The sequence below is a fragment of the Monodelphis domestica genome, chromosome 1 (genome assembly GCF_027887165.1).
Source record: "Monodelphis domestica isolate mMonDom1 chromosome 1, mMonDom1.pri, whole genome shotgun sequence".
Taxonomy (NCBI): domain Eukaryota; kingdom Metazoa; phylum Chordata; class Mammalia; order Didelphimorphia; family Didelphidae; genus Monodelphis; species Monodelphis domestica.
In genome coordinates, this window is record NC_077227.1 from 395,658,980 (window position 1) to 395,673,183 (window position 14,204).

Consider the following 14,204-nt stretch of genomic DNA (forward strand, 5'->3'; position numbering starts at 1 on the left):
AATGACCCCAATAACAGAGGTAACATCAGAGTTGGGACACAAGTAGGTGAGCAAAGACTGAAGATGACTGAATTCAGAGGAACCTCAGGCTTAAGGTCAGGGGCAACAGAACTGAGGGCAGAAGACCCTTGAAAAGATGATCACGCTGGAGATAAAGGAGACCCCAATGAGGCAGGGGAGGAGGACTTTCAAGCAGAGGGTAAAGACAGTGATCCAGGCTGAGGATGGTGAGCTGGAGAGGAAGGAAAGGACCTTGGAATGAAGGGGAACTTCAGGCTGAGAATAGCGAGCCATCTCGGGCTGAGGGAGGCTGACCCTAGGCGGGAGGAAGTGATTCCAGAGCCGAGGGTATAATGTGGGCTGGAGACAGAGACCTCAGAGCAAAGGGTGATTCCGTGCCCTCTGGGTCTGATTCTGGTTCCTCAGATTACACCTATTTCTACAAGGGCCGGGACTACTGGAAGTTTGATAACCAGAAGCTGAGTGTGGAACCCGGTTACCCCCGTTCCATCCTGAGAGACTGGATGGGCTGTAATCAGAAGGAGGTGGAGAGGAGGAAGGAGCGGCGACGGCCCCAGGACGACGTGGACATCATGGTCACCATCGATGATGTGCCTGGTACAGTGAATGCCGTGGCCGTCATCATTCCCTGTACCTTATCCCTTTGCATCCTTGTCCTTGTCTACACCATCTTCCAGTTTAAGAACAAGGGGGCGCAGCAGCAGGTTACCTACTACAAACGGCCTGTCCAGGAGTGGGTATGACCAGCATGTCCTTGCCCTGCCAGCCGGGGCATCCTTGCCAGGGCCTGAGAGAGGGCAGGGACCTCACTCCTGGGACCCAGAGGAACAGGGGGGCGCCTCAAGGGTCCAGGCCAAGAGCCACAAGCAATGGGTTTACAACTCCAGCCTAAAGCTTGGCCCTTGAAATCCACCTGGTGACCGAGGAGTGGGAACAATCAGCCAGAGCTGATCCCCAAGCACCTATCCCTATTTGGACCCAAAGCTCCCTTTTTTAAAATGCCTTTGATCCAAAGGGAAGGGCAAAAGATAACCTTTGCTGGGGAGAGCTTTGTTGTGGGGGGAGGTCTCTGTTCTTCCTGCCTCATGGCTGTCCCTTATTCCCAGGGGCTGGAACCCTTATTATTAGGGGCCTCTCCTGGAATTCCCAAAGGCCCTCTGAGCACAGTTCACCCGGGAGAAACCAGCATTTGCTTCCTGACAGCTGCCTGGGCCTGTCATTCCTCTTCCCAGGGACCTGACTCCAGGTATCCCTGAGCATGGCAGGGCCCCCATGATCTTAGGGTGAGGATTATGGCCTGGGGCAGGATCAGCGGCCTCCTCCTTTCTGCTCCACAGCTGGGCACAGTTTGACTACCGACTCCCAACACCTGCTGGTCAGATGTTTGTAACTGATCATGGATCATGGAGCCTGAGTGGCTATGGAGGCAAGGCTATCTGCGGGCATGGAAGGTGTTTTTGTGACCACCCCCAGACCCGAGCAGATTCCTCAGAAAACTGAAGTCTCCCTTGGGGCCAGCGAGAGGCAGGGGCCTCTCGTGCTCAGGGGGAGCCTGTGGTCCAGTCTCATCGCTGCTGGATTTTGCTCTCATGTCACAATATTTAAATGTCCCGTTACTACTGTTTTAGTCCCCATTTGTCAGAAGTGATTCCCTGAGGACTCGGGAAGCTGTCTGTTCATCTCACTCCAGTGTACACCAGTATACGAGCCTCTTCTCTTGGGCCCTGAGGTCAAAGCCCCATTAGGAGTCGGGAGGCCAGGGAGTATCTTAGTGGCCCTAGGAGAATAGACAGGGATCAAGGGAGGGGATGAGCTTCTTTAGGGGCCCAGGAACCTTTGGATAATAAACCACTGGGACCCGCTGGGATAAGGAAGTTAGGCTGGTAGCCCCAGCTCACTTCTCACTAAGAACCTAGGACCATTAGAGAGATGTTGAAGACCAAGGCCTGCCTTGGATGGTTGGAGGGAGGTCAGATCTCTAAGGAATGTGGAAGCCCCACAATTGATTTTCTGAACCCATATCCCCAGCCCCTTCTCACTTCTACTTCTAGTTCCTTCCTATGTGGTCCCATCCCTATCCCAGGCCCCAACCCCATTTTCTTCTCATCTCCTTTCCATTGCCAGAGGAGGCAACCAGTATAGTAGCAGAAGAAAGCCTAGGTTTGAATCCTGACTGCTACTTTTTTGCTGTATGACTTAGGTAAGGCTCCTTCTCATCTTGGTCTCCGTTTCCTCATCTGTAAAATGAAAGGGTTGGTTGTGACCTCTAAGGTCCCTTCCAGCATTAAACCTATAAGTCTATGACCTTCCTCCCACTCCCATCCCAATCACCATCCTTTCCCCATTTCTCAGCAGGTCCACCTTCTGTCTTTAGCCCTATACCATGCCTAGAGTGGGAGGGGGGCACATAGAGAGCTACTGCACTGCCATTCCCCAGCTATTCCAGTAATTATGTTGCAGGGCCCTTGTCCCCTTGCCATCCCACTAATTCCCCTACTGAAGAGCTTCGCTCCATTCCCTGCCCAAAACATCCCCAAGGGACTGCTTGAAACCAGAGGCTTCACTGACGCTAGTCAGGTTGGATCTAATAGGGTGGACAGAAGTCTATTAAGTCAAAAGGCCTGAGGGACTTTCTGCTTCCTGTCTCAAGCCACATTTTGGTGCCTGAGCCTGTTTCCATTCTGCTGCCTTCTCTCTCTTAAAATGGGTATGCTATACCACTGAACGCCTTTGCTTTCAGACTAGGATGCCCAGTTTGTGATAGACCAACCCATGAAAAGCTGGATTTGTAAAACAGATAGACTTGTAGGGGTTCCTCAGATTGCAACATCTGGTGCATCTAAAACAAGCTTCTGGAAATTTAAGTTATACACTTCTTTTCCAGACACAAAAGAATTGGGAACAAGATTGGGAAGGGACCTCAGAGACTATGTTCAATTTTCTCATGGAAAACCAAGGTTCAGAGAAGAGTCACACAGTGAAGTAGGACAGATCCCAATGTCCAGAGCAAAATACGAGGTTTATTAGGATTTCCTTTTTCCTGGTGATTTTTTTCAGCTGGTCTCAGTGACCTCTGCCCACCTACTCATACCTCATCTTGGAACCTACCTACTTTTCCTGGGCTGGACACCCTGTCCCTCTCCCCTAATGCTCCTCCCTCATGGTCTCTCCACAATGTCCCCCATTGGTAGATTTGAAATCTGGACTCTTTAAGATATCTTGGATTAGATCTCTCCAGGGCAGTAAGGTTCCTTTCTCTCCATTACAAATGGAAGCTATTTGTACCATCCCAAGGGGTATTTCAGCACCCAGACCATGTGAATTTGTGAAATTTAGCCTCCCTTGGGGCAATCCAATGCAAATCCCTGGGGTGGAGGCTGGATTCCATGTCTCCTGGCACAGATCTGCCCAGTTATAACTTGGTTTCCTGATACCTGGGGCAAATTGGAGCAAGGTGGACAGGAGTGATACAGGCTGGTCTCAGGATGAACAATCTGACCTCCTGTGCAGGGCTGCTGGGAAGGAAGTAGCTTATTTCCTTTCCAGACTTTTACTGGCCAATGACCCCACTCTCCTGGGGCCTGACTTCTTTCCCAACAAGGGTACAGGTGAGTGAAATACTTCAAGGCATAGGCATGAAGATTTTCTGACTACTGTGAGGATGAGGTACCATTCCCCTTTCCCGTCCTCCCATCAATTTATTGGTTCAAAGCCCTGGCTACTGTAGGTATTGATCTCTGGAGTCTTAGGAGCCTAGAGAGAATGGCACTGCCCTACCTTAACATCCAAGTCTTCAATGTGAAATGTTTGTAGAAATTTGCTGTGTGTGTGTGTGTGCCGCGCGTGCAAGTTCCTCCGTTCTTAACTTGCTCTATTCCAGCATTTTTGTCCCAGATTTGAAGAAAATTAAGAGTAAAGAATACCCACCTGAGCTGTGGACACAAAGCCGGGGAAAAAATAGCTAACACATTGATTAAGGAGATCTGGAAAAATCCTTGCAGGCTAGAAAGATTGGGTGAAATCTACAAAGATGAAATTTAGTGGCAAATGCAAAATCCTCCACTTGGTTAAAAAAATTTTTTTTTCAATTTACAAGTATAGAAAAGGGAGTGGGTATGGTTAAACTAGTTTGCAAAACAAAAGTACTTAGGAGTTTTATTGAGCTGTAAGCTCAAGGAATTAGCATGCCATTATAAATGACATGTAGAGAAACTTATCATGATGGTCCCATTGGTCAGAACACATCTGGGGCATACTGTGTTGTTCTGGACCTCATCTTTTAGGAAGAATGTCAATAAGATGGAGAGTTGCAAGTGGAGGCCATATAGGACAATGAAGGGACTGGTTGAAGGTCATGTGAAAGGATTTTTTTTTTTTTTGAAAGTGCTAAGGATATTGAGCCTGGAACAGAAAAGACTTAGAAGGCAAGATCATTGCCTTTAATTTTTGAAGAGCAGTCTTGGGGAAGAGGTTTTAGACTCATTCCACTTGGCCCTCAGAGCAGAACCTAGAGCCCTGGATGTTACAGGGACACCGATTTCAGCTCAATCTAAAAATTTTAATAGTCACAGCTGTTCAAATGATGGGTTGAGCTGACTTGGTAGGTAGTGAATTTCTTGTCACAAAGTTCAAACAAAGATTGGATGACTCCTTGTTAGGGATGTCACAAAGGAGGTTCCAATATTGAACAAGGCTAGGCCAGGTGCTCTCTCAAGTTCATTCCAGCTCAAAGTTTCTATATCACCAGTACTTTGCTAACTCAGTAAAGTTCTTCATGAAGAAGGTCACCCAGAAGTTTCCTGGGCTGGGAGGTAAAGGCAGAACACAGGAGTCTTCTGAGACCCTGTCAGGCCAACTAAATGGAGCATCCATTGGGCTGTTTACCCTAATGTTTCCCTCCTGAGTTTGTGGATCTTCTTCCTTTTGTGGTCACATCTTTGGAGTCTTATTTATGATGCTTGAAGGGGAACATGATTTCCTGCTAGTGCCCTAAGCTGAAACCCAGGCTTCTGCCCTGGCTTGGGAGTTCTCCCAAACAAACTTCCCAAGTTGCCAATACTCTCTCCTTGTGCACATCCTCAATTCTTGCCAAGGGCCAGCTCCCTGGGGTTGGGGCATCTGGCATCACAGATGTAGTCTTTGTGTCGATACAGTATTTTATGCTTTTCAAGGCACTTTATTAGGTGACATCTATTAGCCTATTTGAAACTCACAAGGGCCCTGTTAAATTGGCTGGGCAAATAGCATTTCCCTCTTTTGACAGAGGAGATAGAGGTCCAGAAAGAGGATGTGACTTGGCAAGGTCACACAAGTTAATGGTGGACTATAATTGAGTGCTCTTTCTGCCACTGTGCCCCAAATCTTGATGACTGCTGGGCAAGGCCTGGCTCAGAGGGGGGCCTTGGCTACCTTCCACCACTTCTGACCAATAGCGATGTGGAGAATGAAGCCGCACCACTGTGCCCCATTCCTCACAACTTTTCCTTGCCTGGGTCCTCTTGTCACTACTCCCTCCTGATATCACTCATGGCCCATACCTGGTGAGGGCCTTGAGTCCAGCTCAGCCTCTCCTCTATTCATCTCATCTTGGTTCCTGTGGCTCATCTTCTCTCTTCCTCTCTGAAGCCTGGACTGGTATGGGATCCTGGGCCTCTGCTCTGACCTCCTGAAAACCCTTAATCCTGTGTGGTCCCCTCTGGGATCCTCCTGAGCCCCAAAGATACTGGGGTATAGCTGAGGAAGAGAACAGAGGAAGAGGCCCTGGGGGCAGAGGAAAGGCAGGCCTCACTGGAGTGGGGGGCAGAGTTCGAGTTGGCCCCCTTCCTCCCCCACACCCCCACCATAATCTATGTGTCTCCCGTCCTGGCCAAGGCTGAGGCCTCCATACTGGTGCCCTAGAATCTGGGCTCCCATCACCCTGGACGGCATCGCAGCATTTCAGTGTCCGTCACATTTTAAAACTGATCAGCCTTTGTATAATGTTTTTTAAACCATTTCTAAATAAAATGAAAATATACAGATTGTCACTTTTCTGGAGAGGAGGACAAGAAACTTGACCCTGGAGGGCCCAAGTGGTACAGTATTCTTGGGAAAAGAATGCTGATTGGGGAGGAACCCAGGGGTTGGGGGGATTAGAGTAATGCTTTTGGAGCCCCGTGTACAATTGAGATCCAGATAAATTTAACATCCCACGGGGGGTGGGAGGATAAGAAAGGAGGTGCTTCGCACTAAGAAAACAACCCAAGAAGCTGGGAAGGTATGTCTGTGTATGGGGGGGGGGGGGGGAGTGGAGGCCCTCTGCATCTTTGTTGGTGGGGGTGGGAGTGTCTAAAGAGAGGAGAGGCTAGCCAATCCAGAACTAAATGTCCAGAAACTAAAGGGTTCTAAGAATAAACGAGTAAAAGTGCAGGCAAAGAGATAACAGGGATGTCAGGTTGGGGAGGCGGGGGAAGAGAACTGAGGGAAGTGGTGGCAAAGCGCCCCGCCCCACCTCCCATTACCAAGTGAAGAGGGGCAATAGAAAGTGTGGGGTCAGGGAAGGGGGAAGAGATGCCCGCGGCTAGGGAAAGGCAGCAGCTGCCCTCCATCACCACGGTGCTCCACGGGTCCGAACGCAGCTCTGGTGCCCTGCTAGTACCAGGACGTGCAGACGATGACGAAGCGCACATCGTCCAAGGGACCCCACACCTCCGGGTCAGGGCGGGGTCTGGGGGCTCCCTCGCCAGCTCCAGGGGCGGCGGGCTGGGGCTGCTCCGCGGCCTGGTCAGCCGGGCCTGGGCTATCGCCATCACTCGCGCCGCTCAGCTGCGCTCCCATGGGCTGTGGGGAAGTAAAGGGCAGCTCAGGGCGGGCGCGGCACCCAGCGTCCCCCGGCTTCCTCCGCCCACCCACCGGTCCACAGGGCTCTCTAATTCTTTCTCTCGCGCCCTCACCCACTCCACGCAATTCCTCCCTCCGCCCTTTTTGCCCCTCTCTCCATTCCCCACCTGCGGCCAAGAGGATTCAACCTGAAGCACCGATCTCCTAGCAGCCGCCGACTGCGCCGGCGTGATCCGACTCCAAGGGCTCTGGTCAATACATCCGGATGCGTCCCACACAGCCAATCGTAGACGAGAATCTGCAAACCCCGCCCCCATTCGTGATATAGTGGATTGGGGCGTGGCATGACATGGCGCTCCGCCTCGGCCAGAATCCGGTTGAGAGATGAGTGCGCCTGCGTTCTTCAGCGCATGCTCGTTGAAGGGGTCATTCATGCTGGGACACCCCTCTCTTCCCCAAAGTGTCTTGTTCCCCAGATCTCCGGGAAAGGCTCAGCCAGCGTAACTCCCATGAGGATTCCTCGGTGTTCTTTTCGGTGCCTGTACAGCCCTCCCGCGCTCCACGTTGAACACCTTTTTAACCAAGGGTATGGGGAGGCTGGCTTCCAACCTGCCTGCAACCCAAAGAGCTGTTCTTTTATGTTTATTAGCAAGACTTAAAACTTCAGCTCTCATATTGTGCCTTTGGACTATAAAGTTTAATGTCGGTTGGACCTTGGGGGTGGGAGGGTAAGAAAGAAGGTGCTTCACAATAAGAAAACCTGAGAAGCTGGGAGGGTTAGGGTTGTCTAGGTAGTGCAGTGGTTAGAGGCTTCCTAATTGTGTGACCCTGGGCAAGTCATTTAACCCCAAATGCCCAGTCATTATGTCGATTCATGTTTTCCAATCCAAGGTTAGAAACCTTAATGAAGTTAGGAGAGGGAGATTTTAAGATCAGAGCTGAAAAGGATGACCTCATACAGGAATCAAACTGAGTAGTCCTGGTGAGGGACTTCAGAGTCAAGAGATCCAGGTACCTATGGAAGTCAACTTCCTTCCAGCCCACCCCCAAAAAGATGCTGGCCCCTCTCTTAACAGAGTCCCCAACTCCTCTCACTACAACCACTCTAATTAATGTTCTTTGCCTGAATTATCTTTCAATTCATTCATCTGAGCTGCCAGACTTCTTTTTTAACTCACACTTTCTTATAATCAATACTGCATCTTGGTTCCAAGGCATAAGTGGTAAGGGCTAGGCAATGGGGATTAAATGACTTTCCCAGTTGCACAGCTAGGAAGTGTCTGAGGGTACCTTTGAACCCAGGATCTCCCATCTCTAGGCCTGCTTCTCAATCAGCCAGCTGCCCCTCCTCACCTTCCTCCTGTAATCTTTTAAAACACTACTCTGATCACATCATTGTCCCATTCAAAAATGTTAATACCCACTAAATTAACTCCCATTTCTGGCACTTAAGGACTACCAGAACCCAACTCTAACCTATCAGAGTTCCAGCCTCACCCCAAGTTAAATTCCATCAAAACTAGCCTCAGGGGGGCAGCTGGGTGGCTCAGTGGATTGAGAGCCAGGCCTAGAGATGGGAGGTCCTGGGTTCAAATGTGAACTCAGATACTTCCCAGCTGTGTGACCCTGAGCAAGTCACTTGACCCCCATTGCCTAGCCCTTACTGCTCTTCTACGTTGGAACCAATAAACAGTATTGACTCCAAGATGGAAGGTGAGGGTTTAAAAAAAAAAACAAAAAAACTAGCCTCAGGTGCTAATGATTTTCCCAAACCACTGGAAGGGAAGGGTGCAGGCAAAACTCGTGGTTCTGTATTACACCTCTAGGATGAAAAGGAAACTACTGTTTTGTTTTGTCATTTAAAGCTCTTCACAATCTGGGATCTTCCTACTTTTGAATCTTAACACACTGCTGCTCTAGGAATTGTACAACTCAGATACACAAACCTACTTGCTGTTCTTTGCACATCTCTCTAAGCATTTGTAATACTACTAAATGCCTCACATGCTCTCTTCTGTCTCTAAGCCTAGTTCTCAATTCACCAAGCTGCCGGTCGCTTCAATGTTTTCTAATCAAATTTTTCAAAGCATTTCCTGGATCCCTCCTTTGCATCCATTATTGATTATCTGTGAAGTTCCTAAGCCCTTTGAGAGCAAGGTCCAAAAGTAAGACTCCTTCCTAAGAGTACCCTTCCTCCACAGAGTAAGAGTCCCTTTCAATAATTTCAGGCAGGCAGGATAAGAAAGTACAGAACAAGGGGCCCAAGAGCCTTTTAATGATGGAATAGGACAAAAGGACAGTGGAGATCAAAGAGCCAAGGTGAATTCATTTAAAGGTTTCTTTTTTTTTTTTAACAGTAAAAACCAAGTTACAGGAAATCAATCCTGGAAGCTTTGTTAGACTCCCACCGGTCATGGTCCAAGCCCCATAGTGCAGATGTAAAGACTCTCTGCAGGGCTTCAAGCCATACTGGAGCTGTAGCAGGAACCAAGGTCCTTATTCAGGAGGCTAAGCAGCAGGGATAATAGAATCACTCAAGTTAAACTGGAAAAAAGAAGAAAAAAAAAAGGTGTTATACAACTGCTCTTTCTTCAGCTAACCCCCCCCCCCTTACATCACAGCAGTTATTTACTTTTTTGTGTGTGTATGTCAATTATTGGGCAATCTGGTGAAGCCTAGGCATCCATTCTAAGAAGAACATTTTACACTAATTGAAGAAAATGCTAAATTACAATTAATGGCTAATAAAAATAAAGATGTCATTTTCTTCCCCATCCAACTTCAAGGATGCTCTGAAATTTGTCCATGAACCTTAGTTTAAGAATCCCTGCTCTAAAGAAACCCCTAGCTCTTCTGGGAGAATACCCTCATCTGGAGCACAAAGCTTGTAATTATTTACAAGGAATTCTAGAAAAAGCCTACGAATGAACTGTGTGCTCTTGTTTCTTGGTCATTAGCTAAATGCTTGGAAAGCTAAGCAGTACCCAGTCCCTGGGAACTAAGATGGAATGTCTGGGAACCTAAGGAATTATTTTATTGACACAGGTAGGGTCTAAATTATAAATGAACAGCTTTCTTTGGTTTAGCCCATATCAATCCATAAAAACCTTTAAGGATACCAGGAATCAATTGTGGCCACAATAATCACTCACCTGTCAATGAGGGAATCTCTCATGCTGGTGGCAATGGCACTGGGTTGGGCTTCATTAAGTTTGAAAACGCTCTCGACCACTGACAGCTCTGTGCTAGTTGTGTCCAGCCCACAGAAGGCACACCAGTCGTTGACCACCATTCCAGCTGCAATCACCTCACTTCCCCGGTTCACAGTACCAGCCTGCCAGAAAACCATGTGTACCTTAAGTTCCCCTCTTCAGTAGGTTTTTTTTTCTTCTTTCTTTAAACCCTCACCTTCCATTTTAGAATCAATACTGTGTATTGGTTCCAAGGCAGAAGAGTGGTAAGGGCTAGGCAATGGGGGGTGAAATAACTTGTCCAGGATCACAGTTGGAACTGTCTAAAGCCAGATTTGAACCTAGGACACCTCCCATTTCTGGGCCTGGCTCTCAATCCACTGAGCTACCCAGCTGTCCTTCTTCAATGTTTTTAATGTGGACAGTGATTCTCCAAAGCTTACAGAGCTATCCTCAATCCTGGACATCATCAATACTAGGCCTTTATGGGGCTATCCTTTCACTTTTTGTCTGATATTTCTCATGAGTTCAAGGTCATAAAGATGCCTGTCCATATTAGATGACTACTTCCAGGGATACACACATCTTCACTTCTATATCTCAGGTTGGGTAAAACAGTACTCAGAATTTTGGAGGGATCATTAATATTGGAGAATCATTAAAAAGTGATCAAATGACTGACAATTCAGTTTGAATTTCTAAGATGTTCCTTCTTCCCAGAGTGTTGGAGGAAATGAACTGAGGACCATGCAGCAGCCTCCACACCCACTCCTCGTGCTCACAGCTGCTCCTATCCCTGGCCAATCATAAAACAGTAGCCAAGCCTAATGTGATTGATGTCCCACTTGGCAAGAGGCAAGTGTTAGCTGGTTTTACTTTTTATGAGATGGGGTGGGAAACTCTCAACATTTTTGCCTCATTGGGCTATAGAATGGTGACTCAAATCTGAGACACCAGGGGTTAGCTCTGGCTATAACTGCAGAAATCAGGTAAAGTTGGACCTGAGGGCAGATGGAAAAGTACTTACCACCAGTGGAACTTGGAGAAGAGAGGACAATTCATCTTGGTCTTCAATGGAAGTCTTTGGGTGAACCAGCCCTCCCTGATTGCTGAAAACACAGTAGCTCCCCACCAACACCTGATCAGCCACTGTCTGTCTGAAGACTTCGACCTTGAGCACATCAGCTAGAATTTCTTCTGTCTCCTGTGAGTTTAGAAACCAAGCTTATCAATGTGTGAAGAACCACCAGGCATCAATGTCTTCATATTTATCAACATCTACTTTCCCACTCAAAAAAGAAACGGATATTTGGCTGTATACAGGTTCAGTCAGTACTGAGAAATGGAGACGGTCACAAGAGACCCATTTACTTCTCTGGAGCTCCAATAGGGCTCTAGATCAATAATCCTCAGCAGGTTTGGCAAAAAGGTGCTGGGGGCTGGTCATTACCACAGTGCAGTGGCCAAAACATTCATAAGATCACAGATCTGGAACAGAAATGGAGCTGAAAAGGCCATCTAATCCAACCTCCTACCTCCTCATTACAGATAACGAATTGAGGCCTGGAGAGGTTAAATGAATTTTCCACCTTCACACTGGTGATAACAGAACTGAGATTTAAGCCCAAATTCTGACTCTAAAATCATAATACTTTTATACAAGTGCCTAGTCTTCAAAAGAGATGTTAATGAAAGGCTACATATCCCACTTCCAAAAGCCATGCCTTGGAATCAGATTGTGATTTTTTTACATTTCAAGTCATATGTAACTTTTGAGGTGTTTCCCTAAATGACTACAGCCCAAACAAGGAACAAACATTGTTCTTTAGTCTATTTTTGTGTGCCTAGTTGCTCTCCCTATCTGGATGAGAAGCTTCTTGGGAGGTAAGGACCACATCTATCTAATCTTTTTCACCATAGCTCTGCACAGGACTCAAGACTCTGGACTCAGTGAATTAAAGCTGGATGAGACTTATTTTACAAAGAAATCTCCATACATCACTTTATCCTTGTTGGTGACTTTCCAGCACCCAAATGCTTCTGAGAGACTCTTAAAACATACTATATAGGGACTATAATGATACTATATCTATGTCCTTCCCTGACCCAATTGCCAGAACCTCCTCCTCACCCTGTCCAGGTCTGGGTGAACGAGAGCTACATAGTCATTACAGGTGGTAACATTGCCCAGTGCTGAGAGCCGTTCTTCTACCCTTCGGATCTGCACCGAGTCAGGGAGACTGTTTCGGATGTGCTGTAGTTCCTGGTCTGTAGTATTGTTGGGCACAAGAAGGCCATGCCGATTTCCTGGTGAGAGCCAGAAGGAAACATCCACTAAGTTGGGAAGAGTAGGCACAGAAGCATCACCCCTATCTTCTTCCAGTTTTTTCCTTCATAAAAAGACTTGCTATCTCCTGACCTGGCATCACAGGCCCCATGCCCTCCCTTTCCATCTTCAATACTGAGGACGAGATTACTGTCTTAGCACAGGTAGTAACTAGTTTTTAAAAGATTCAAGCAACAAATTCAACCAATGAAAATGGATTCCCATAGTCATGTGGATATCAAATGGCTTGGCAAGAAACCAAAATGTGCAATGTCCTGGCAATTGTGTCAATAATGAACTTATTTCATTTCTAAGATACCAAATATTATCTCAGATTCCTATCCACTTCAGACTCAGGGAAAGGAAGTATGTGAGGCTAGGAAGTAAAATACTCAAATATTATCCCAAACTGTTACACCAGCTGCTATTTCAACTTTGAATGGATTCTCTGAAAAACTCCTCAATTGGTCCAAGACGACTAACATTGTTGATCATAACTTAATGCAATGAAAATCCAGAGTCTGCTTGAATATCCTCATTGCACAAGAGATGACTTCACTAAGGGCTGGGAATATTATGAGTCATAAGGATCTTTGTATCATCCACCCCATATATCCCCACCCTTGCCCTCAGCCCAGGCCTTCTGGGCCTGACGTACCCACACACATTCGACCAATGATTCTGCAGCCAGCGATGGAAGCGTGTACCACTGGAATGGTCTCTGAGAGCTCGCCTTCAAACACACTGTGAACATACAGTCAGCCCACAGGTCACTGAATGACACCCAAGAAGGTACCAAGGTGACTCTTCTCTGGTGCTGCTGGGCTTTTCCCTTCTCCCCTCCCTCCCTGGTTGGCCACACCCCTCCAGGATCTTAGGATCCTACCTTTAGAATTAAAATAGGCCTTATTAACTCAGGCCTCCTTCGAAGAGCTCTCTTTCCAGTGCCTTTTGAAAGCTACACCTAAGTTAAGGTTGAAAAACAACCATTCCCATGGTAAAGATGGGGAAAACTGAGGCCCAGTGGTGGGACCCGGAATCCAATGAAAGAATGGCCAGGATGACCCCGGGCAGGCCCCCGCTCTCCCCGGCCCAGCGGGTCCCACCTGTAAAAGTTCTCGGAGCCACCGATAGCCACTAGGCAATAGGTGTTGGTGAGCTTGGCGAAGCAGCCGATCTCGCAGTTGTTCTCGAAGGACGCTCGGACCGCCATGGAGCCTGAGGACAGGAGTTACGCCGTCAGAGAGCCAGAACCTGCGGCCCCTTCGGGATTATCCCTTCCTGTCTCCGAGGCCCCTCTCCCCCCTCCCCCCAACGCCCGCCGCCCCTTGAAGCTGCCTCGGCTCGGCAGCACTGGTCGATCCCCCCCTCCTCCTCCTCCTCCTCCTCCGACTCTAGCCTCTCAGAACCCACCGCCAGGCCCGGCTCACCGGGTAAAAGCTCTCGCACGAGGCGCTCGTAATTGGCTTCCGTTTCCGCCCCTGAACTGAGACTTCCGGGACGAACGCCCCTCACTATGGGGCCGCTCTGGTCAAGGACTCCGGGACCACTCAGTGGTTCACAATCCGCAGCAGAGCGGAATGGAGGAGAGAGCAACCTAGGAACGCAGAAACTACCACCTACTTCAATCCGCTCAGGTCACTTCTCTGCCGGAAACCCACCCCTTCCGGTTCTCGCGTCATCCCCGCCCCACTCCGCCCCTCCTTCCAGGCCCGCCCACTATCTCTCTGGTTCTTTGCCACCTCCCATCTTCATCTTTCAAATGAGCCCCAGGAGACCTTCTTCCCAGGCTGGCTGGGCAAGGGGTCTAGTCCGGAGCCCGAGTCCCACAGATCACACCAGTCGGG

At 48.3% G+C, this 14,204-nt stretch overlaps 3 protein-coding genes and 1 long non-coding RNA gene across 7 annotated transcripts in view; 2 read left to right on the forward strand and 2 right to left on the reverse strand.

Annotated features, from left to right (window-relative positions):
• Positions 1–6,037, forward strand: part of MMP24 (matrix metallopeptidase 24) — a 65,606-nt gene extending 59,569 nt beyond the window's left edge. Inside the window, exon 9 of the mRNA XM_007474237.3 lies at positions 427–6,037. Coding sequence (XP_007474299.2) covers positions 427–764 — 338 coding nt within the window. The 3' untranslated portion in view covers positions 765–6,037. The remainder of the gene's footprint in view (positions 1–426) is intronic.
• Positions 5,974–7,289, reverse strand: MMP24OS (MMP24 opposite strand). Its single transcript, XM_056822152.1, has 2 exons — positions 7,008–7,289; positions 5,974–6,840 (listed from the first exon to the last, which is right to left on the reverse strand). The coding sequence occupies exons 1-2, from the start codon at positions 7,272–7,274 to the stop codon at positions 6,652–6,654; spliced, it is 456 nt and encodes a 151-aa protein (XP_056678130.1). The 5' UTR covers positions 7,275–7,289; the 3' UTR covers positions 5,974–6,651.
• Positions 7,290–9,086: 1,797 nt separating this feature from the next.
• Positions 9,087–13,987, reverse strand: EIF6 (eukaryotic translation initiation factor 6). Of its 2 annotated transcripts, none has more exons than XM_007506559.3 (7): positions 13,788–13,987; positions 13,464–13,575; positions 13,016–13,101; positions 12,163–12,338; positions 11,059–11,235; positions 9,993–10,174; positions 9,087–9,384 (listed from the first exon to the last, which is right to left on the reverse strand). In XM_007506559.3, the coding sequence occupies exons 2-7, from the start codon at positions 13,568–13,570 to the stop codon at positions 9,375–9,377; spliced, it is 738 nt and encodes a 245-aa protein (XP_007506621.1). In that variant the 5' UTR covers positions 13,571–13,575; positions 13,788–13,987; the 3' UTR covers positions 9,087–9,374. The 2 variants fall into 2 exon arrangements, with proteins under 2 accessions (XP_007506621.1, XP_007506622.1); XM_007506560.3 differs by having other exon boundaries at positions 13,771–13,974.
• Positions 13,011–14,204, forward strand: part of LOC103106541 (uncharacterized) — a 38,948-nt gene continuing 37,754 nt past the window's right edge. The window contains exon 1 of one of the 3 annotated variants that reach the window (XR_001625925.2): positions 13,011–13,149. This is a non-coding gene — a long non-coding RNA (uncharacterized LOC103106541). Of the gene's footprint in view, positions 13,158–13,863; positions 13,995–14,204 lie in introns of those variants that run through there. The other 2 variants (XR_001625923.2, XR_008917358.1) reach the window with 2 other exon arrangements.